Source organism: Eubalaena glacialis, chromosome 5 (genome assembly GCF_028564815.1).
Source record: "Eubalaena glacialis isolate mEubGla1 chromosome 5, mEubGla1.1.hap2.+ XY, whole genome shotgun sequence".
NCBI lineage: Eukaryota > Metazoa > Chordata > Mammalia > Artiodactyla > Balaenidae > Eubalaena > Eubalaena glacialis.
Genome location: NC_083720.1, coordinates 88,367,342 through 88,392,259, shown reverse-complemented (window position 1 = coordinate 88,392,259; position 24,918 = coordinate 88,367,342). Strand labels below are relative to the sequence as shown.

Below are 24,918 nucleotides of genomic sequence, written 5' to 3'. Positions count from 1 at the left end.
GCAGTTTTTGTGGCTCTTTTCCTGTTGTTTCTCCCAGCTCAATGTGTTGGAGGCCTTCTATTAGACTCTCCACCTTGGTCAGGCCCTGGGCTTTGATTTCTTTCTCCCTGTCCATTCCTTTCACTTTATTGCAGTCAACCACTTTGCCTCACTATCTTCAAGAGTCCATTTTTTTAAGCGTCCTATATTAAGAACTGCATTTCTTTTAGATTGCAAGAATTCATTCTTAACATGTGAGATGGTAACAAATTGGAGCTCTTGAGTCTCTTGTTGCTTATCTATATTTGGACTAACTTAATTGTGAGGCCCTTGAGAATAAGAGATAGATAGGTCGATCTTTTGTAATCTATGCATCAGTTAACAGTTGATATTACAGTAGATTTCAGAGAAGTATTTCACAAACTTTATTGTGTGTAGTAAACTTTATTGTGATGTGTTTTAAAAGAGCAGATTTCTGGACCAACCCCCAGAAATTAATTCACTCAGTCTGAGGGCAGCTTAGGAGTCTGCATATTTTTAGGCATCCTAGATAACTCATTGAATGAGTTTGCTAGGGCTGCCATAACAAATACCACAGACTGAGTGGCTTAAACAACAGAAATATATTTCTTCAGTTGCAGAGGCTAAAAGTCCAAGATTGATGTGTCAGTAGAGTTGATTTCTTCTGAGGCCTTTCTTGTTGGCTTTGTTGATGGTCATCTTCTCCCTCTGTCTCACGTAGTCTTTCTTCTGTGTGTGTTTGTGATCTACTCTCCTCTTCTTATAAAGATACATCTTTATAAGGTGTTGGAGCTAAGAGGACCTTAAGAATCTATTGCTAACCCCTTCATTTTTTCAGATGAAGAAACCAAAGAAGCCAAACATTGAAATAATTAGAACCAGGAGTAGAATATAAGCCATATCTTTTGATTCTTAGTTGATTCCCAATTTGAATGACCATAATTTAGAAGCCTGTTTTTCAAGAAAAAAAAGTTTATGAAAAAATGTCCCTGAGATTTTGGTTCAGTAGATCTTGTGTGGGGCTGAAGAATTAGTATTTTTAAGGAATTCTAAGTGATTAGTCTCATACTGTGTTGTGTTTGTGAAATGGGTAATTATGTAGCCTTTTACCATCCTTATAAATTAATGTTTTTTACAAAAGGAGGTATGGGTTGACTTTGAGCCAGCAAAGAGACAACTTGAGGGAAAACATGGAAAATGATAAATTTCACTTATTGCCAATAACCAAAAGGTGTGGCATAGAGTATTTCTGTTGGGAAAAGACTTCTCCTAGTACTTTTCATGTCTCTAGTTTTTAGCTGGGTAATTAAAATAACTTAACATTTCATAAATTGGTCAAATCAGATTTTAACCAAATCTTGTGAGGCTCTTTTGGAATTGCTAGAATTTATGAGAACTAGAGAATCTGCTGTGGAGACTGTATAGAGGTAAATGTATTAAACTGAAGCCCTGGGAAATAAAAACTCCGTTTAGAAAGGACCATATGTTTTCAACTTATATCAGTGCATGGGAATGCATATATCTATGAGTTACCCTCACAGCCATATACTATGGTTTTCTAGTAAATTGTTTTCATTCTGATAAGATAATGAAATTGTATGCTGCAGTGTTTAATTGTGGTATCCAAGTAAGTGACTTTGTAATCAGGATCAGGAAGATAGAGATTTTCTTTAAAAGTAATATCTTCCTTTTGAAAATAATAAATTACCAAGATACATGAAAGTATAATAGTTTTACCATTTTATTTTATGCAATATGTAGATTTTTCTTCAACCTCTCTCTTCTCCCTTCTGTGGTGGGTTCTTGGCCTAGAAATTGTGGGTGGGAAAGCTTGATTGAACCAATGTGGAAGAGGGTAGTTCTTTATTTTCAACATGAACAATTTTCCTGCTTGTACTTGAAAGCTTCAGCAGTATGTGTCAGAGTGGATTTTCACCTTTTTTGTAGTTTTTCTTAGAAAGTCCTATTTCTACTCTCATTTACTCTTCCAGTTTACTCTTCCATCATCATTCTGCTTTTGAAAGAAAATATATTACTCTACAGAAGACAGTGTGACTATCTGAAGTCTCTCTTCATATTTCCTTCTAACTCTGTTCATCTGTCATTCCCTACTCCTATAACAAGGGAATCTAAAATGCAGGGAGGTTGATAATTTGTTCCTGATCACAAAGCAAACTGAACCAGTTCAGCCACCAGAATAATAGTAATAGCAGAGAACTAAACTAAAGAAACCACTGCCTAAGTCCCAGGCTAATTCCTGAGATATACATGTGTAAGAGAGCCCCAAAGCAACATACCAAAGGTTTTGAAACTGAACTGGTATTGGAACACTTCCCAGAGAAAGTAAGGCAAAATTAATTCAATCTAATCAGGATGATTGCCTGCTTAAAATAAAAATCTCCGGAGGATTTTAATAGGACCCAGAGGCTCATGACATAATATTCAAATTAAAGTATCCAAGATACAATTCAAAATTACTTGGTAAACAAAGAGGCAAAAAGCGAGACCACTTCTTAAGGGAAAAGACAACAGATGCCAACACTAAAATAACCAAGATATTGAAATTGTCAACGATTTTGAAGAGCTATGCTCCATGATGTGGTGATAAATATTCTTGAAACAAACAGTAGGATAGATGTTCTCTACAAAGAAAGAAAAATTATACCAAGCAGAAATTTTCAAAATAGAAAATCTGAAATTAAAAAGATCACTGGATAGATTCAGTAGAAGTTCTTCAAGTTGAAGATAAATGATACCACAGGAAAAAGAAAGAGCAATAGGTGGGAGTTATCTAGGTAATAATAGACTACTTTTCTCACATTCTTTAATATGTTTATAACAATTGAAAACAAAAATTTTAATGCTTGTTGGGGTTTTCAGTGTTAGGTAGATGTAATATATATGACAACTATAACATGGAGGGGAGAGTAAAGGGACCTATATGGTTGCAAGTCACTATTGGTTACAAACAAGTTACAGTTGCAACCCACCCTCAAGATACAGGGTTTACACAGTGTGTGAATACCAGGAAATGGGAATCGTGGTAACCAATAGAATATGGCAAAGGTGATGGGATGTCAATACCATTGTTATGTTACATTGCATAAGACTCCACCTTGCTAGTAGATTTGCTCAATAGTCCCTCCTTCCTTCTCCCTACCTCCACCTCCATTGGTATCTTTGAAGAAGCTGGCTGCTATGAATCCTAGAGCTGCAAGAAGTGAATTCTCCAAACAACCTGATTTGAAAGTGGATCCTTCCAGGTCAAGTCTCAGATGAAAACCCAGTCCTAGCCAACACCTTGATCGCAACTTTGCAAAAGCCCCAGCTAAGCCAGGTCCAGACTCCTAACCCACAGACACAGGAAAGGATGGAGTGAGGGGAGAGAGAATATGAATATACACAAATATTTATCACTGGAGCTGCAGAACCACTAAGAAGGTTTTTTAAAGAGGTTTCAGAAATGAACATGGATTTGGATTTAAGCTTCACTTACTAGCTTCGTGTGTGACTTCTTTAAATGTATGTGAAACCTAAAGTGTTGCTTTTCTTGATTATAAAATGGAGATAGTATATCTTCCTCATAAGATTCTTGGGAGCAATAAGGCGAGATGATTCATGTAATCCTGGCTCTTCACATAGAGCCTGGAATGTAGTACATGTACAGTTAATTGTGATGGTCCTTTTGTGCTTCTGAGAGTGACAGTTTTCCTCTGGGAAACAGAGAATATTGCTTCCTCCTTCCCCAATGCTATGCTTAGGCATTCAGTCATCCATTTATTCCACCAACATCCATCAGTTTCCACTCTGTACCAGGCCCTGGGTCAGAAGACTATTCATTGAAGACTCAGAAAAAATGAACCAATTCCTTGAAAGACACTACCAAAATACTCTCAAGAAAAAAATAGATAACCTGAATTTTTCTACATCTAAATTCAATTAAAGAAACTGAATTCATAGTTTAAAACCTTCCAGCAAAGAAATCTTCAGGCCTATAGGGTGAATTCTACCAAATATTTAAGGAAGAAATAATACCAATTCTACACACATCTTCCAGACTATAAAGAAAAGAGAATACTTCTCAGCTCATTTTTTGATGCCAGCATTGCATTAATACCAAAACTAGACAAAATTGTTTTGAAAAACAGATAATACATATGATCAAGTGGGTATATGCAAGGCTGGTTCAAAAATGGAAAATCTATCAATTCACCATATTAATCAAATAAAAGGAAAAATCATGATCATCTCAATAGGTACAGAAAAATCATTTGACAAAATTCAACATCCTTTTATGATTCAAAAACAAAAATAAAACTACTTCAGCAAACCAGGAATTGAAGGAAACTTCCTCAGTTTGATAAAGGGCATTTTAAAAATAATAATAATAAAAAAAAAACTATAGCCAACATCATACTTATTAGTGAAAGGTGGAATGTTTTTCCTTTAAAACTGGGAGCAAGACAAGGATGTCCACTCTTACCATTTCAATTCATCATTGTTCTAGACAGTCCAGCCAGTAAGTACAATAATACAAGAAAAATAAATAAAAGGTATCCAGATTGGACAACATGAACTGAAACTGTCTCTAGTCACAGATAACATGATTTCTACATATAAAATTCCAAGAAATCAACAACCAAAAAAAAGGCTTTTAGAAATGAATAAGTGATATTAGCAAAATCTTGGAATATAAGATGAATATACAAAAATTATATTTCTATATAATACCAACGAACAATTGGAGTTCAGAATTTTTCAAACAGTATCATTTAGAGTAGCACCAAAAAATTAAATACTTAGCTATTAATCTAACGAAATATGTGCAGGCTCTGTATGCTGAAAACTACAAAAGCCTTGTAAAAGAAAGACAACATAAATAAATGGAGGGATATACTTATTTCTCTATTGGAAGACTCAGTATTCTCAAGATGTCACTTCTCCCTGAATTGATTTATAGATTCAACAAAATCCAAATCAAAACCCAGGAGAATTTTTCTGTAGATAACAACAAGCTGATTCTAAAACTTATACTAAAAGGCAAAGAAACTAGGTTGGTCCAAACAATTTTAAGAAGAATAAAGTTAGACTTATACCTCTTGATTTCAAGAATTACTATAAAGCTACAGTAATCAAGATAGTGTGCTATTGGCACAAGGGTAGGAACGTAATCATTGGAAACTGATTCACAAAAAATATGTTGAATAGATTTTTTATGAAGGTGTAGAGGCTATTTAATGAAGAAAGGATGATCTTTATAAGCAAATGGTCCTAGAACAATTACATGTCTAAATGCAAATGAACCTTGACTCATCCCTCACACCTTAAACAAAAATTCCAAATGGATCATAGACCTAAATTAAAACATAAAACTAGGAATTCCCTGGCGATCCAGTGGTTAGGACTCAGCACTTTCACTGCCAGGGCCTGGGTTCGATCCCTGGTCGGGGAACTAAGATCCCACAAGCTGCATGGTACGGCCAAAAATAAATAAAACTGTAACACTTCTAAAAGAAAACATAAGAAAAAAGTCTTCATGATCTTGGGTTAGGCAAAGAATTCTCAGCTACAACACCAAAAGTTCAATCCATAGAAGCAAAAATTGATAAATTGTACTTCATCAAAATTTAAGACTCTGCTTTGCAAAAGATGCTGTTAAAAGAATGAAAAAAAAAATTGTTAATCACATATCTGACAAAGGACTTGTATTCAGAATATGAACAGAACTGTCAAAATTCCACCATAAGAAAACAACCCAATAAAAATATGGGCAAGATATTTAGGCCTATATTTTGCCAAATTAGATATATGAATGGCAAATAGCACATGAAAAGATGCTCAGCATCCTTAATTGTTAGGGAAATGCATATTAAAACTACAGAGATACCACTACAAACTTACTAGAATAACTTTTTTTTTAAAACATCTTTATAGGAGTATAATTGCTTTACAATGTTGTGTTAGTTTCTGCTGTATAACAAAGTGACTCAGCTATATGTATACATATATACCCATATCCCTTCCCTCTTGCGCTTCCCTCCCCCCCGCCCATCCCACCCTCTAGGTGGTCACAAAGCACCGAGCTGATCTCCCTGTGCTATGCAGGTGCTTCCCACTAGCTATCTGTTTTACATTTGGTAGTGTATATATGTCCATGCCACTCTCTCAGTCCGTCCCAGCTTACCCTTCCCCCTCCCCATGTCCTCAAGTCCATTCTCTACGTCTGCGTCTAGAATAACTTTTTTAAAGATAATATGAAGTGCTGGCAAGGATGCAACCAGAGCTTTCAGACATTGATGGTAGAGATGTAAAAAGGTGGGACCACCTGTGAGAAGAGTTTTACAGTTTCTTATAAAAAGTTAGACATATACTTATGACCCAGTAATCTCATTCCTAGATATTTTACCAAAGTGAAATGAAGACTTATTTTCACACAAAAATCTGCATATGAATATTTATATAGCTTAATAATTTCACAAAACTGGAAACAACCCTAATATGTTTAAATTGGTGAATGGATAAACAAACTGGTACCTCCCTACAGAAAAATACTATTCATAAATAAAAAAGAGTGAGCTCTAATACACAACACTTGTGTGAATCTATACATCTATAGATGAGTGAAATCTATATATGAGTGAAAGAAATCAGTCTCAGAAGGTTCCATACTGTGATTGCATTTATATGACATTCTGGAAAAATGCTAAACTATAGGAATGGAAACAGATCAGTGGTTGCCAGGGATTGTGTGTGAGAAGAAGGGTTGACTAAAAAGGAAGAACATTAGGGCTTTTTTTGAGATGATGCAACTTTCTGTGCCTTGATTGTGGTGATAGTTGTCAAAACTCATAGAACTATACACCAAAAAGAATTTTATTTATACAAATTAGATAATTTTTTTAAAGAAAGGAAGAAAAATAACCCCTGTACATAAGATATTCACACTTGGAATCATTCAGTTCACAGCTTCTTCTATATGAAAAGCTCCAAGAGGGCCATACTTTGTTCTCAACACTAAGAATTCCTAGCCCAAGTACATGCAGCTACCCTTCCCTCCTTAACTACTCCAAGTTCTCATGTGAGAGAACATGGGCTAACCTCCTCCAGGATTAGAGACCACATGAAGAGAGTGGTTCAGCCAGCCCCAGCTGACCACCAGCACCAGATGTGCGAATGAGCCCAACTTGGACCATGCAGCTCCAGTCAAGCCACCAGCTGGTTATAGTCCTGTGAATGACACCAGGTGAGACTAGCAGAAGAACTGCCCAACTGAATCCAGTCCAAACTGCTGATGTGCAGAGTCGTGAGCAAATAAAGCTGTTGTTGATTTAACCACCATGGTTTAGGGGCGGTTTGTTACACAGCATTAGATAACTGACACAATATCATCCATAGAGGAGGCAAATTATATTGGATCCCTCACCCCTGTTTTTTTTTTTTTTAATTATTTTAGAGATGTTACAGGAAATCCTTTCATCTCTGGGGGGGAAAAAAAGAAAACCACATTAATAGCACATTCCCAGAGATTTCTATTAGGTGGTATTTTCCTGCATAAAGCCCAGGCAATGTATTACGCTGACATATCTATAATAACATGTTCATCCTTTGTGGTTATATTTTAAGATAGAGAAGGTCAAAGATGAGAAGGAGAGAGCTGACAGGACCAATAATCTGTAGTTGACAAAGTGAGACTAAGGGGGGACATGGTGGCAGTTTTTAAATATTTGATGGGCTTTTTAAAACCATGTGTTGTTTTAAAGCCAAAAGTTGGATTAATATGTATAAGTTAAAGGAAGAATGTTTCAGACTCAGTAGTAGAAATAATTATCTAAAATGAGAGCTGACCAAAAGTGAACAATGCTGCGTCAAAAATCAGTGAGGTGGCTGTCATTAAGAATTTACAAACTGGTCACATCTTAGAGATGTTTTCTGTATTGAGTGTGCAGGTGATTCCTATACAGAATGAGACACTATACTAGATAATTTTCTAAAGTTCCTTCAGACTCTGAGTTTACTAAAATTATTTGGCATCACAAGAGTCATACCCATGTTTTAAAACTTGGACCTTTAAAGCTTGCCGTCCTTTTAGTTAGTGAGACTTTCCAGATATGCCCTGATGCCGGTAACCAAACCAAGTTGTTTTGCCTCATAATCTGTAGATATTTTTTCTCTCCTGCTTACAGCTTGTCAAGTGACCATGTGCACCAGGGATTGTTTCAAAGGATGGAAAGAAACTGTCACATCCAGCCTGCCCTGCTTTGCCAAAAACTGGACTACAAACAGGGCCAGCTTTGTGGTCGTGTGAACTGTGTACTTGCACTGGGTCTCATGCTTGGTTTAATGGTCTGCTACCACTGTTTTGAAATTCTTCATAACTTATGAACAAGGGGCCCCACAGCCAATCCTAACTAGGATCTTCATCTGTAGTTCCTCACTACCCACCCACTACTTGTTATCTTGCACTCTGCCTTCTGCCTTTACAGTGGAATAAGATCGTGCTCTCAAGTCATCTATTGCCTAATGACCAATCCCCATAGTGTCCCCTTAATCCTCGTCCATTTTCATGTCTCAAGCATCTGACATTGTTGACCATACCTTTAGATTCCCTGTTTGGTTTCCGTGACTCTGTATGGCTTTCTTCTCATCAAATTTGTTTGATAAAGTTGATAAAGTTGAGTAGAATGATGGAATGAAGTTAATAGTCACAATACATGCCTCAGGATTTGTTTCTCTAGAGTGGGCCTATACTGTATCCACCAGGATTTATTGGTACTTCCCTTATTTTCACAGGGTCAGTGACAAAATGATTTCCAAATGGATAAATTTAAAGGCTGAACTATATAATCCTACCTGGTGGGTATTACAAATCGTATATAGGTTTTTTTGTTGTTGTTTTGTTTTCCTTTTCTTAATATAGCAATGAAATGAAGAACATACCAAGGGTTTCATCAGTTGAATATATAAATGGTCGTAAATTTCCTCGAGTCTCCTTCACGAAATAATCGATGACGCTGAAAAGATTTGGGAGTGTTACCTGTATACAGAGAATGAGAGAAGGCTCAGTGTCACCTGTGTAAAGATAGAGTAAGAGAAAGCTCAAATGAAATTTAATGGAGATTACTGTGTATTTCCTATCCTCTAGAAAATCGTGTCAATTCCTCACTTTAACAGCTTGCTGAATGGCCAAGGTTTTACCTACCCATGCATTTTCTTTCTCCTTTATAACCGTATCTAATTCCCTATTAAGAAATTACCCCTTTCCTATTGTATACAATTTGGTGGACAATAATTAGTTACTCTGCTCTTTCCCAGTTACTGTGTGAGAATGTGATTCAAGTTAGGCCCAAGAAAGCTCCCTTCCTGAAATTTGAACTTGAGTAGAGGATCAAGAAAGCAGATTCCTAATCAGATGATGCTTAGTACAAGTAACTGCTTCCTAGTCCCTGAAGGTTTTCTTGCCTTCCAGTCATTCTGTGGGCTTCCTATGTTCTTAAATTCTTTTTTTTTTTGCTTGTTAACCATAATTGCTTTCTTCTGCTTGAAACTAAAGACCCCTTTAAAGCCAGAGAACTTAGCATTTTAATATCTCATTGTAACAGGCTAACTTACTTGGCTAGGAGTAACTAAAATGTCTTGCTACCCCCTAAGCCAATATTTTTTGGCAAGTAAAACCAGGTTAAACCTGAATATCCCTGGTAAACTTAAAGAGGAAAAAGAATTCACAGAATGACAACCTGGTTGAAGGGTAGGATTGGGGAGTATGAAAGGTGAAAGAATAATCCAGGCTGTTCACTTTGTGTACACTAGGGACTGTTGGGGCTAATGACAGATAAATGAGCCCCAGTTCACCTGTTGCAGAGGCACATTCTTCCTCCCCAACCATTGCTTCCAGTCACTTGGTTATTTGGATTATCCTTCAGCAATCTATTTCTCTGTTTCCTTCATTAGAATTTCTGAAAAAGCCCAGTCAGGCGTGGACATGAGAACTGACGATCTCTGGGAGGCATTTATGGCAAAGATGTAAGTGGGGTATATGAAGCAGCAGCTGTCTGGCTCTTGGTAGAGGTCTGCACTCTAAGGGTTATGGCCAGACCATAAGAAATTCAACACTACACTCCCTTTCTCTGGTTAGTACAATGGGCCTGGAGAGGCAGAGGAACTAGGAGCTCAGTTTTAGAGAAGATATCATAAACATCTTCAAGACCCATTGAATCCATTTAAGTGATAGCACTTTCCTGACCCAATCTTCCCACCACTGCAGCCTGAGATTACAGATGCTTCCTTTCCCCAGCATCCTGGACCACAGGCCACATTACTTCATTGTCATTGGCTGAAACCAGTATAAATACCAGTTTTTCCACCTGTATAATAGGTATTACCTCAGGGTAATGATAAAGATTAAATTAGATGGCGTGTGTGAAGTATTTGGCTCTGTGCCTAACATAGTATCGAATGGTTATGACTACAAGTCAGTTGGGGTAGGAGAGGGGTTGAAAACAAGGAAGAAATCCTCTCTTCACTACTTGTTACTACTAAGAGGGGAATTTCTGAACTTCTGTGTGGTGGGTATTAAAGGACCAGGCATTTAAAGATTTTTTTTCCCATTAGAAATAAGCACATTGGGGGCTTCCCTGGTGGCACAGTGGTTAGGAATCCGCCTGCCAATGCAGGGGACATGGGTTCGAGCCCTGGTCCGGGAAGATCCCACATGCCATGGAGCAACTAAACCCGTGCGCCACAACTACTGAGCCTGCGCTCTAGAGCCTGCGAGCCACAACTACTGAAGCCCGCGTGCCTAGAGCCCATGCTCCGCAACAAGAGAAGCCACCGCAATGAGAAGCCTGTGCACCACAACGAAGAGTAGCCCCTGCTTTCTGCAACTAGAGAAAGCCCGCGCACAACAACGAACCCAACGCAGCCAAAAATAAATAAATTTATAAATAAATAAATAAGCACATTGGAATACTTATATACTTCTAATTGGAGTATGTAAAATAGATGCTTAACAAAAATATTTTTCTCTCCCTGAGACAATTACATTGATAAAGATCTTCAGAGAAAGAAAGAAGTGGAAAGAATTGATAGCAGATGATCTTCTACTCTGCCTCCCCACCTGCTCTTGCATCTCGTTTCTCACCCTGGATGTCTGCTACCTTCAGGACCCCTTAACATGGCTGTTTTTCGCCAGCACTATGTTCCTAGGCAAGGAGTCTGCTTTTCCACCTTACTTTGAATTCTATAAGGTAGGTTTGGGAGGAAGCAGGAGAAAATTAATCAACAAAAAAGAAATAGTTACTTACAGGTTTTTCCAATTCAATCGTGTAGTTTTTTCCTACACTCATCACTTTGTAGTGCTTGATTCTTGGCAGGCTAAAAAAAAAAAAGTTCATCTTCATTTAAGTATACTTACTGTTGGGTCAAATCAAACTAAAGTGAGTATAAAATATCACCTGTACAGTAAAACTGTGTTCCCATTACTCTAGTTTTCTATGTCTCGTTTTGGGGGTTTATACAGTAAGGATATAGGAAACCTGGGTCACTGAGTGGATGAATGAGAAAGAATAACCAAGATGAAAAAAGGAATCAAGAACTGAAAATCTTTCAGGGAGAAACTATTATTTTAAGTGCTAGTAATTTATAAAGTAGACAATATTATAAAATCCTATGTAGGCATATACACGTCAAATCTATATTCTCTATATTAAAAGGGAAGTAGAAAGAATTAACTGAAAGCAAATTCCTTTCTTCATCACTATTCCTATGAGAATGCCCTCAATAGCTGTTCTTCCTGCTAGCCATATACCACTGTGGATAATCTGCTAACTTCAGGGCTGACTTAGAGATATGGAAAATGGTAGGTGTTAAGTATTATACGAACATGTAGGTGAGAATGTAAGTATAGTAGATGAATCCTAATGTCTTCCTCTTCTGTAGTGACACAGCACTAAATTATTACCACCCTAGATATATGGTATTTTTTGACTAGAACTGCTTAAGAATAAGGAGCACATTCAATTCCCTTTTGTACTCCAGCATTAGGCACACAGTAAATATTTATAAAACTGAATTTTAAAAAATATTTGGGGGACTTCCCTGGGGCGCAGTGGTTAAGGATCCACCTGCCAATGCAGGGGACACGGGTTCAAGCCCTGCTCCGGGAAGATCCCACATGCTGCGGAGCAACTGAGCCCGTGCGCCACAACTACTAAGCCTGTGCTCTAGAGCCCGTGAGCCACAACTACTGAAGCCCGCTCACCTAGAGCCCGCGCTCTGCAACAAGAGAAGCCACCACAACGAGAAGCCTACACACTGCAACGAAGAGTAGCCCCCACTCGCCACAACTAGAGAAAGCCCGCGTGCAGCAACAAAGACCCAACACAGCCAAAATAAATAAATAAATAAATTTATTTTTTTTTAAAAATATTAGGAACCCATCTAATAGTGCTGTTTGCTAGAACTAATTTATACTGAGAGCAGAAGTCAGTATGTTTGCCTTGATTCATATGGCAGTAGGGTCAGGACCAAGACTTTTTCTAATGTTGAAAAGTTAATAGCATTTATTACGCCTCCATTGCTTGAAAGGCAAACTAATTCAACATCTGTCCAGTTTACAGAAGCTGCCTAAGCAAAATTGTTTATCAGGTTAAGTTTGTCTACAAGGCCTCCCACGTTCTTTTTCATCACTCCTCTCTCCATTTCCAGGTCACATTCCTCTTGGACTGAACTACAGTTCTACTTAAGGGACTCTCTCATCATCTACTGTAATATCCAAATCTTCTCTTAATTGGATATCACATTGGAAAACAGCTAATAATTTTTTCCAATCACTTTAGAGCTTTATTCTCAAAACATGGGATAAAACCTAACCTACCCTCTTCCCTCCTAAGGAAAACCAAAAATTATTTCCTAGTGCTGAACCTTCAGCAATCAGTCACAGGCTGGTGAAGGAAAACTTTGGATGGAGGAAATCCTACAAGTACCCTCTTTTGGGGTGGCTGACTCTGGCTTTGTCTTTGTCCCTACATGAAAAGACCTTTATAATCATACTTTTGAAAACTCTCACCAATTCCCATTAGAATTCTTTTATTCCTATGACATAAGTGATTATTATTCCTTGGAAGACTGATAGAAAGCTTGAAAGGCGTGGCCTTTATAACCAGAAAGATCTAGGTTCAAATTCTGGTTCTGCTGTATGAACTCTCTGAGCCTCATTTCTTCATCTATAAAATGGAAATGGTGATGCCTGTTTCACAGTGCTGTTGTGAATTAATGTTTGAAAAATCCTTAGTATTGTACAATGTCTGTCACATGTAGACAGTAAATTATAACTATTTTTTACTACTTTTTAAATGCATTTTTTTAGTAGTTTCTGTAACTCTCAGTTTCTTCACTTGTAAAACATGGAAAATACTGTCTGTCTCAGTTTTTATTGTGCCTGAAGGAAATGTTTGTCAAGCACTTAACAGAGGACCCACAAATGTACCCCATAAGTGGGGACAGTGATTGTTGTTGTTAATAATAGCCATCATATCATCATCATCATCATCATCATCATCATCATCATCATCATCATCCATGGCAAAGCTGTGGGAGGAAAAGCAGCAATAGTTAACAGAGTCTCTTGGAACTTTTGACTAATAGGACTAAGTGCTAAGGCAGAAAATAAGGTAGAAAAAAAATTCCATTGAAGTCACTTAGGTTTTGACTCTCATTTCAGACCTGTGTTTTTCTTTCATATTTTTTTTTCCAAAGGAATAAAGAGAGAGGGGAAAAAACTAGATTGATAAAATTTGCTATATTGAGGTTTCCCGATTACAACCTCAAAAAAGAAGTAACCTGTCTTTAAAAATATATATGTGGCTTTAAATATGGTTATAAATACTGTTCTTAGCTCCTGACCCCAATTTTTGCAGAGGAATGAATTTTGGGTAAATATTTTCTATTGCTTTCTTGGCTAATGGCTTTCCGAAGTGTTTATACTTCTAGCTTGCCACGTACTCATAACAATTTTAAGAAAACAAAACCAAATTAAGAAGTTTGTTGTAAGAACACCTTTATGTCTTATGAAGTCACACACCACTGGGCTGGGTAAAAATGGATGATATTTTACATCGAGAGAGGAGTCACCTGATAATTTGCCATTGAAGGACTTTTGCTTCTTCCTGAGAACTAAAATCTTTTCTCCCACAGTTGATTTCTTAACAGATGGAGATAATTTTACTTTCAAGTACTGCTTTGTAAACCAACTTATCCTTTTTAGCTAGTGTTTTACCAGGCACACTGGTCTAAACTTGCATGGCTGAACATTTCTCCTACAACCTGTAAGAGAGTGAATTGGTTTTGTGGGTAACACAGGTGCTTCCTAATGGTCTAGACTTCTGCCAAAGTCTTTACAGGCTACTGCGATACAGTCTAACCAGCTAAACTTCTACTACTCTCTACAATTGCTATTCTTTAAAATTGTGACCTGTTAAACAGAATATATTAAATCCAGGCTTTCCAAAAGACCTATTTTGAGGCATTAGAGAACACATATGATAATCCTTAACATCATAGATATATCTGGCTCATAAGGAATATTTGTGCAAAAACAGTTAAAATTTTTCCTAGCCACTTTCAGGTATGAACTATTCCCCAAAGCCTAAATAAGCACATACTGACTCCAGTGTTAGAATGCTCTAGTTTGACCACTCTACCTCACTCCTTGCTTTCTAAATATAAACTTTTCTTGAGAGTGGAGGGATGATCAGTTTTATGAAATGTCATAAACTTTTATGACCATTAGCTGTACAAGCATGAATTTCTATGTGAATTTAAACTGGAAGTATGTTTACTAAAAATAGACTTATGTAATTTTGATATGAACTCCTTTGCCAGACTCTTTCTAATGAGGTTAAATATAACTTAAATACAATATGAATAAAAACTGTGACATCAGATCTATATCCTAAGTATAGAAACTCATTGCATTTGGTCACAACCCATATTTACAACAGAAAACGCTGTTATTTCTCATAGCTCACTCGTTCGGAAAATGCAAATCAAAAGTTGGACTAATTTAGACCACCTTAAAAGAGATCTTGCTGCTATCGTGCAGGAAATATACAGTCTTTAAAGAGCCATTAGATCTCAGGATTTTGTTCATTTCATGCAGAACAGTAGCACAGGGTTCACATACAAATGGATCAAACACTCAATCCAACCAAGAAAAGAAAAGTATAAAAGAAAAAAGTCACTTTCTTGTGTGATCTAATTTAACTTTCAATCAGTTAGATTAAATTTCTTTTTTTAAAAATCTGTGAGAGCTGCATAGCACAGGGAGATCAGCTTGGTGCTTTGTGACCACCTAGAGGGGTGGGATAGGGAGGGTGGGAGGGAGATGCAAGAGGGAGGAGATATGGGGATATATGTATATGTATAGCTGATAACACACCGTTGTAAAGCAATTATACTCCAATAAAGATCTTAAAAAAAAAATCTGTGAGATAAATTTTTTTGCTAATTAAGAATTATTTTATTAAAATTTTTTAAAATTTCATTTACAAAACCTTAAGGTGGCTCAGAATAAAATCCAAAAGATATGCAGTACTTTATTAAAAAATGTGTAAAACGTTATTGAAGGGCATTAAAGAAGAGTTAAATATTGACACACAAGAGGACAAGATCTCCAGGTAACAATATGGACTAATCCAAAAGCATGTCCTCAGGGTAAACATGAAGTTGTGGGTTGGTGAGTACAATATATCACTTCCATAAAACTTAAAAACGTAAAACAATGCTATACAATAACTGTGGGACAAACATATGTAGAAAAAGGAGAAAGTAACCCAAAGTGTGTACCTTCCCAGGACAGTGGTTGGGGGTGGGGAATGCGTTTGGCAGGAGGCGGGCAGATATGGAGTGTTTGGTTTGTCACAGCTAGGATTTGAAACACGGCAGTCTCAGCTTCAGATCTGACGCTAACAATTCCTCTAGGCTCCATGCCAAGTTCGTGGACTGCTGGTGGAGAAGGGCCAGAGGCTCAGGGTACCTGCCTCCACCTGCCTCCCACCCCGACCCCTACCGCCGCCCTCGAGCCAGCTCCTAGCTGAGACCGGCCCCATCCTGTCACTGCCCTGATCAGATGCTCCGCAGGTAAGAGGCGGGCTCAGGAGCCACCTCGCGGTAGACCTGGGTTCAGCTGTGTGACTTTGGGCAGGCTGCTGCCCTCCACAGGCTTCATTTTCTCATTTTGTAAAATGGGATGGTATGTGGAATAAATTTGAATTCAGTTTTGTATACTCTTATTTTTTAAAGTGGAAGTAAACAGTTAAAGACATTCTGTATTTTATGTGATATTCAATTTCCTAAACCCAAAAAAGGACAGACTCCTTGACCAGGATATACTAAAGAGAAAATTTCACTTTTCTCCCAGGAGTTCTTATAAGCTCACTGATATTTAATGCCAGTCATAACTTTTATTTATTTTGGATTTGTTTTAAGGTAGCCAATTAAATTATAAATCAAGTAAATTATCATGAGTAATCCATGATATTCTACCATATTAGTTGAAAATCCTTTAATTCCAAATGTTAACCTATAATAAACAGAAAAAATAATGAAACCACAAGATGATTAAGCTGACATAGATATTCATTGTGGAAAAACACACACACACACACACAGATTCTCTTACTTCACACACAGACTCAGGATCTGATTTACCATCTAACATTCTTGCCACATGGCTAGTGTATAAAGACAAGTCTCTGTTTATATGAAGTAATTGGCAAGTGAATGAAGCTTCTTGGGTTGTAGCTCATACTAGCATTGCAGCCACATGCCATAATTTTAATTTTGTCCTGTAAGTGACTATTTTCTTTTTTTTTTTAATTAATTAATTTATTTATTTATTTATGGCTGTGTTGGGTCTTCGTTTCTGTGCGAGGGCTTTCTCTAGTTGCAGCAAGCGGGGACCACTCTTCATCGCGGTGCGCGGGCCTCTCACTATCGCGGCCTCTCTTGTTGCGGAGCAGAGGCTCCAGATGCGCAGGCTCAGTAATTGTGGCTCACGGGCCCAGTTGCTCCGTGGCATGTGGGATCTTCCCAGACCAGGGCTCGAACCCGTGTCCCCGGCATTGGCAGGCAGATTCTCAACCACTGCACCACCAGGGAAGCCCAAGTGACTATTTTCTTTTTAACTGCCTTTATTCACTTGCCAGTGTCTTCATATTTAATCTATTTAGAATTATTGATATTTATATATGGATCAGTAGCTAGATTCCTAGATAGATGTGTTATAGCTAAAAAAAAAAAAAAAAAGAATATTATCCACAGAAAGAATGGCAAATTCAAGAATCAAAGTTCTGTTTAAGCTCTTATATGAAAGATAATCATGTACTGAATATTTTCATTTAGGACAAAAATCACTATATTTCAATTATCAGTTGTAAAAATGTTAACTAAGCCAGAGTCCCTATTGAAATGCAAGTTTTTATAGACTCTGAGGGAAGGAGTAGACTTTAAAAGATACAACCACCGTGGCTACACAGAAAAATCAACTTTTGCATGTAAATGTTACTGACTCTATCAAAGGTAAACCATTTCACTAGAAAGAAATTATTCACCTTAACAAAAGGCTCCTAAGTGATTCTTTTTATAGAAAAGTTAGATTATGTCACTTCTTTATTCATCAGAGGCCAATGGCCTCTCATTATCATTCACAGTATAACCCTTTTCCCTACAATGACCAGTAGGCTTAGAGCTGTCAGCCCTTCCCCCACCTCTGGAATCTCATCTCCTAACCCTTTCTCCTTGCTCACTCCACTGTAGTCCCAGTGGCCTCTTGTTTTTGAACAACCCAAGCCTTCTCCTACCTCTAGCCTTATGCACTGGCTGCCTGGAATGCTCTTGTCCTACATATTGGTATGGTTTGTTCCCTCACTTCCTTCAGGTCTCTGCTTAAATGTCAGTTAACAAAGGAGGATTTCCTTGACCACTCTATATTAAATAAACAACAACAGCAACCAGAAAAAATTTCTCTCTATATCACCTCTGAGAGTTCCCATCTCTGTCATCCTGCTTTATTACTTCCATAGACCTTATCATCATATACATGATATTTTTAGTTATGTATTTATAGTATGTGTGACCTTACTAGAATGTAGACGCCTTAAACCAGGGATGTTGTTTTGTTCACTGCTCTATCCTCAGTACCTAGAGTATTACTTGAGCTCATAGCTGCTCAATAAATATTTGTTGAAATGAATGAGTGAATGAATAATAGAACTATATCCAGGACCAAGTAATCTCATTCTTCTTCTTCCCTACTACAAGTGTTAGCTTTGGCTGTCTTTAGCATTGTTTATATAACATTCCCTCCCTATTCTTGTGTTCACATTTTTATCCCCAATGAAACAAATAGCAGATGCTGATCGGAACTTGTGTGACTTTGCTTTCTAAAGTGATATCATGCTTTTAACAATTCCATACATTTTTAAATTAAACATACGCTGTCTCCTGCCGGATGGTGATAGAATAGTTTCTGCTGTCACTACCAGGCCTCAGGATCATATTTCCCAAGGAAGGGTTCGTCTCAAGCATCTCTGTTGCTTCTTTCCGGGATACTGTATAAAAACATCTGCAGAGGTGAGATAAAAAACAGAATTTTTTTTTAACTGATGAAGATCATTACTTGAAAAAATGCTACTAAAATAACTCCTACAGCTACAGTTTTTAAGTTTTCTAAAAATTTCCAGCTTTATTATTACAGTTAATGTGATATAATTATGATTACTATTATTACAAGCCTGGGCCACTATGAGTATGCTTATACTTAAGGCCCTCCTTCCCTCATTCCTCCAAAGCCTCTTTCTTTTTAAACAGTGAAGACCTGAAAAGTTATCTACTGATCAGTATATATTTACCATTACCACTTGAAACTCTAAGACAAGAATTTACAATATATCCCAGTCTCAGTTTATAATAGTCTCTTGGATAAATAATATTTGTTGGTGGTTTCTTTTCAGGGATACTATATATATATATATATATATATATATATATATATATAAAATATAAATACACACACATATATGTGTATATATATGCTTCTCTTGTATGATCTCTGTTTTAAATAACATATTTAAGGGTATGTCTGAATTCACTCCTTTTGGTATAATATGACTTTCTAATGGCATTGGTGGCATTTTTATGTGTAAAATTTTTAAGAAAGCACTTCTCATTTTTTTTGCACTTCTTATTTTATAGTAAATATTATAGTCAATGAAAAGTCTGTTTTTTCAGCAGAAAAATATTTGGCAGTATATACAGTATACCAAGATGTTGAAAGAGAATATCTCTGAGTGGTGGGACAAGGAATGATTTTAATTTTCTTTTATCTGTAATAAATATGCATTACTTTTTTATTGAGCAAAAAAAAAAAGAAAAAGAAGTAGTCTAGGTGCCTTTTAACCTATCAGTCCATCAGTTGTCCCTGGTTTCAGCTGAATGATGGCTAGCAGGTTTCAGTGATTATAGTACAGAGAGAATACACATCAGAACCTGATGTCAAAGATGGGACCAGGACAAGTTTCATTGACAAGAAGATGAAGATTCCAGGGTTCACAGTCTTAGTCACATTTTGCAACAATATAAGAGTTAAAAAACAAATGTAGGCTGTTGCTGACTTCAGGATGTTCTGTGCCTCTTCATTTCCAACAACACCTTATCACTTTACACATGTCTTCCTCAAAGTACGAGCCCAAGACTAATCATTGATTGATCAATTGAATAAAGCATTCAGGTATTTTAAATCTTTGGTATAATTTCCTGATAGAAACTCAGTCAATCATAGAGTTGCATGGTGAAAAAACCTCTTTCCTTCCTTCTACATAGCAGTTTTATTTAGGTTTGTTCTTTGGAAAAAAATCTATTTAGTCTAACTGTGTGGGTGGAGGCAGATTTCCTGTGTGGTAAGAGGCTTGGTTCAAATCTGCATTTTGCATTTTCTGATATGACATAGAAGAGGAAATGTGACATGTACTCATAGATATACTGTATATCCACAAGACAGCTTATTGTCCCTGGTTTAACGAGTCCAGTGACTAACTCTCCTTGATAATTAGAAATTAACTTTAACAATCTAATAAGTAAACTGAAGTTCATGGTGCACTTACGCTGGCATAGGGTTCAATACATCCACATAATCTTCAATTGGTTCCTTCCCTTTTTCTGGAAATGAACTCGATGTCCGCTCTGTCTCAATCCTCCTTTTCTTTTCTCTCTCTAGGACTTCATGCAGTCTAATCACTTGCCCAGGAAGGAGTGACCCATGTAGGGGAACTGACAGCTGAAACCAATTAAAGCAGCAGGCAAACAAGAAAGACAGCAGAGTAACTGGTTTTAGCAAAGATGAGCCTGTGCTGGTCCTAAGGAGCTTCTGTTACCTGACAGAGGTGGATGGATAGTATCATGAAGAGAGGGTCTTGGTGTTTTATTTTTATTTTTTTTTATTTTTTTATTTTTCCTCTTTGCTTTTTTTTTTCTTTAACATCTTTATTGGACTATAATTGCTTTACAACGGTGTGTTAGTTTCTGCTGTATAACAAAGTGAATCAGTTATACATATACATATGTTCCCATATCTCTTCCCTCTTGCATCTCCCTCCCTCCCACCCTCCCTATCCCACCCCTCTAGGTGGTCACAAAGCACGGAGCTGATCTCCCTGTGCTATGCGGCTGCTTCCCACTAGCTATCTATTTTACATTTGGTAGTGTATATATGTCCATGCCACTCACTTTGTCACAGCTTACCCTTCCCCCTCCCCATATCCTCAAGTCCATTCTCTAGTAGGTCTGTGTCTTTATTCCCGTCTTGCCACTAGGTTCTTCATGACCTTTTTTTTTTTTCCTTAGATTCCATATGTATGTGTTAGCATACTGTATTTGTTTTTCTCTTTCTGACTTACTTCACTCTGTATGACAGACGATCTTGGTGTTTTAGAACTGCCTCTAAACCAGCTAGAACCTGCACAGGGCGCCTGACTTTCTTCCAAGAAACATTCCTTTTGATCTGGTCCAAAGCTAAGTACACGCACCTGGCACCACAAGCTGATTCAAGTAACATCAAACCTCTCATTTTTTATTCTGAGCTCGCTGGATCTCACTGCCAGGGAAGTCCTAGAGTGCCTGCAAGTTGCCCAGCTATCCCACAGATAACCTGGAATAAGCTCCACCAACCATATGGCAACATGGGGTCGAGATGGAACTATCCATTAGATGACTGAGAATCAGCAATGAGAGGTCTATATTTTTGTGTGTTTGTGTTTGTATTTTGAATTTTCACTCACACATTAGGATTATGATACTGCTCTATCAAGTTTTTAAAAAATCTCTTCTAGAAATGTGTTTGGATTGAGTCACCTATATTCTCCTGATCTATATTTATACCCCTAATTTAGACTTCATTATGACCAGCTATATACTCTTAGAAGTTATAATCTAAATGGTAGAATATTTTTCTTCATGTGACACAACCTAGCCTATATTTTGAGGCAGCTGTGTCTGAAAATCATCTTGATCTCCAGAGTGGGGTGCACGCTTTCCAGGGGGTGTATAAGAAAGTCCTTTGGAGTCTGGGAAGAAAACACTAGAACTTCATTTTCTATTTACACATTATCTTATTAATTCCTATTATTGTTTATATTTTATCACATGTGTGTATATATATGAAATTTGAGACTATCCTTCTGCATAACTAATAATCAGTAAGTCTATTTCCCTTATATACCAATCCTGAAAAAAATAATAGAATGAGGAAAAACTAATGAAGCAGCTGTTCCTTATTAGTTACCTATTATGTCCCAAGCATTATGCTATTGCAAATCCTCACAGCAATGCTACAAGATAGGTATTGTTATCTCTACTTTATAAATTTAAAAAACAGGCTCAGAAAGATTAAATAACTAGTCCAGAGTCACATAGCTAGAAAGTTGTGGAACCAGGACTCAAACTCCAGTTTAATTAATTCAAAAGCAACGTCTCTGCACTTTGAACTATAGCCAGTGTTTCTCATACTTCTACTAAAGTTGCCCTAACAACAGCATGGTATGAATGTATATACAGAGTGATCTGGGAACATAGTAAAAGACAATATTTATAGAGCACAACATTAGAGGCAAATTGTTATCTTTTGATAATTCACATGAATTTTATTTTAATTCTGTACCATATCTATGTACATTTTAATTTAAAAAATAATGCTTTTTATCCTTACCTCAAGGAAAAAACTAAGAACAAATCTTTTTGGCCAAAATGTCAAGTATAATTAGTGTTCTAGGAAGATGCACCCCAAGTTTTTTCCGGTGGTTTTAGTGTATTCCTTGACACCTAATCACATACACTTGGTATATCTGTATCCCAGTGTAAGAAGTGCCAGGCCAAACACACAACAATGCCTTTCCACAACAGAGGGAGGGAATGCGTTTCTCCCTCCCCTTAAGTCAATATGCCTTTCGCATCTCTAACGGGCCCACTCTTCTACCTTCCTATGACTTTCCTACATGGTAGTTGACCCTCCAACTTTTACTTGTTTTTGGCTGAGAGAAAGAACCAGCATCCATCATCTTGGTAAAGTGCAGTCCTTATTTCATGTGAATGCAAAGCCTTTACTTAGAAACTAGCTTTGGATAAAGTCTGTATTTAACTGACCCTAACAAACATAGGAAGTTTTCATGTCCTCTAAGAGTATTAGAAAACATGGTGCTCCTTAGGGAGCTGGTTATCAAAGCACCTCATGTTTATTAGACAGTTGCTACAGTAGTTTTATTTAAAATAATGGTAGTTATCTTGCTGCAACAGTTAACTATAACTGTTAGTAAATAGATCTTAGGATTTGTCTCAGGTAAGATGCCACAGAGTTGAACAGATAAGCATCCCTTTGTCTTAAGACTCACTAAACAAATGTTGAAAGCTGACTTTTCATTTTGATGGTCTCTTCCTGTTATATTGTCTATGTTATTCATAAAATCCATCTCAGCATTTTATAAATATGTATCAAATGAATAAAAAAGGAATTGGAAAGCTTTTAGAAGATGCTCTGTAAGCTACAAATATCAGAATACATAAAAGACCACTGCATCTAAAGGATGAAACCAAAAAGTAGGTCTCCCTGACCACCTGTTATTGACTAGCTAGAATCATTACCCTGTTGATTTTCTTCAAAACAATTATCACAATTTTAAATTATCTTATTTGTTTTCTTGTTTATTTTCTTTCTCCTTTTCATTCACCCAATAAAAATATAAATTTCATGAGTAAGTATAAGGGTTTATATCTGTCCTTTTCAACTGCTATAACTTCAACCCCCTTCACTCAGCATGGTTTATAGTAAGTGTTCAGGCAGTAAATATTTGTTGAATGAGTGAATCAATAAAAAATGATGTCCTTCCTACCTCTGTTATTGTGAGAATGAAGCCTCTCCATTCTTCCCCACTTTCTGTGTTCTCTGTCTAAAGATGTAGACAAAAACAGATAAAGACAAAAAAAAGACATGAATGACTATGAACATTAATACTTTTATTAACTTCAAATAACTTTAGAATTTCATATGATTGTTTTATAAGTCTCAAAATAGTGTAAGCCATCAAAACCCGGCAAGACTGACAAAATGCATATTCTTCTATTGAAGCACATTGTTTTAAAAAGTCAATTGTATTTTTTAAACCACTTACAATCAGTTAAAAGGAAGAAATAATTCATTTTTCTTTATGCTTAGAATTATTAATGTGTATTTGTTTTGAAATATTTCAATAATATTTTCTTTTGTAGGAAGTACATAGCTTTAATCTGTTTGCTTATTAAACAAGCAAAATTTTACATATTTACTTAGCTCGAAAAAATTTAAATGTTAGCACACTTATTTCTTTAGTATGTCAGTTCATAGTTACTCCCCCCATTGGTATTTAACACTAACTGGCTTTAAGTTTGAGGCAACCAGGTAGGACCAATGTAGTTACTTCCCATTACCTTAGTAGTTAGTAAGTTACCTTAAAAACTTCCAATTCTTAGCTCTAAATATTACTAATACAGCCAACATTTATTAAGTGCTTACAAGTGGCACTGTTCTAAGCGCTTCACATATATTAGCTGATTTAATCATGACATTTTTGCAAAAAGTACTCTTTTTAAAATTTCATTTTATAGATTTATTCATTTAGCAGATACTCATTGAGTGTCTTTAAGTTCTGGGCACTATTTTATGTACTGGTTTACATCAGAATAAAACAAAAATCCTTATTCTCATAGGGTTTAGGGTCTAGCAAGGGGCAATAAATAATAAACATAATAGTGAGTAAATGTTATAGTGTCAGATGGAAATAAATGAGAAAATGTAGAGCAGGGTTAATAGAGATTGGGAATGCCATTAAGGGTCTGGGGAGGGGAAAAGAGTTGCAATTTTAATAAAGTGGTCCAGGTAGGCCTCAGTAAGAGGGTTACATCTGAGTAAAGACTTACTTCTGGGTGAAGAAACCAAGTCAATAAAGAGGTTAAGTAAGTTGTCTACAATTACATACTAACAAATAAAACAGCCAGAGTTCAAATCTAGGCATTTGATTCCAATCCTGTGCTCTAAACCACCACATCGGAATCATCCAGGGAGCTTGCTTTAAACGCAGATTCAGAGGCCCAGGTTTGGGGATGGGGCCTTATATTTCCTACCTACAAGTGATTCCTAGTACACTAAAGCTTTATGACCACTGCTTTCAAGGTTAAATCCAACTACATCTTATTCAGTTGCAAGTTATTCTCTTTATGTTGTAGTTGTTGGTTGACTTTCCTTGGCTCACTTTCAATGCCAATCCAAGAAAAAAATATTTTCCTATATAGGTGCTGGGTATACAGTGGTGAGTTTAACAAACAGATCTCTGCCTGTGTGGA

The 24,918-nt window shown here is 36.7% G+C and overlaps 2 protein-coding genes across 2 annotated transcripts in view; one reads left to right on the top strand and one right to left on the bottom strand.

The window, feature by feature from the left end:
• The window catches only part of UBA6 (ubiquitin like modifier activating enzyme 6), a 104,376-nt gene extending 95,763 nt beyond the window's left edge, over positions 1-8,613 (top strand). The window contains exon 34 of the mRNA XM_061191425.1: positions 8,184-8,613. Within this exon, the coding sequence (XP_061047408.1) occupies positions 8,184-8,195 (12 nt within the window). The 3' untranslated portion in view covers positions 8,196-8,613. The remainder of the gene's footprint in view (positions 1-8,183) is intronic.
• The window catches only part of STAP1 (signal transducing adaptor family member 1), a 43,631-nt gene continuing 20,459 nt past the window's right edge, over positions 1,747-24,918 (bottom strand). Inside the window, exons 4-9 of the mRNA XM_061191428.1 lie at positions 23,433-23,489; positions 20,157-20,329; positions 18,491-18,619; positions 11,301-11,370; positions 8,938-9,034; positions 1,747-1,808 (exon numbers count right to left, since the gene is read on the bottom strand). Of these exons, the coding sequence (XP_061047411.1) occupies positions 1,747-1,808; positions 8,938-9,034; positions 11,301-11,370; positions 18,491-18,619; positions 20,157-20,329; positions 23,433-23,489 (588 nt within the window). The remainder of the gene's footprint in view (positions 1,809-8,937; positions 9,035-11,300; positions 11,371-18,490; positions 18,620-20,156; positions 20,330-23,432; positions 23,490-24,918) is intronic.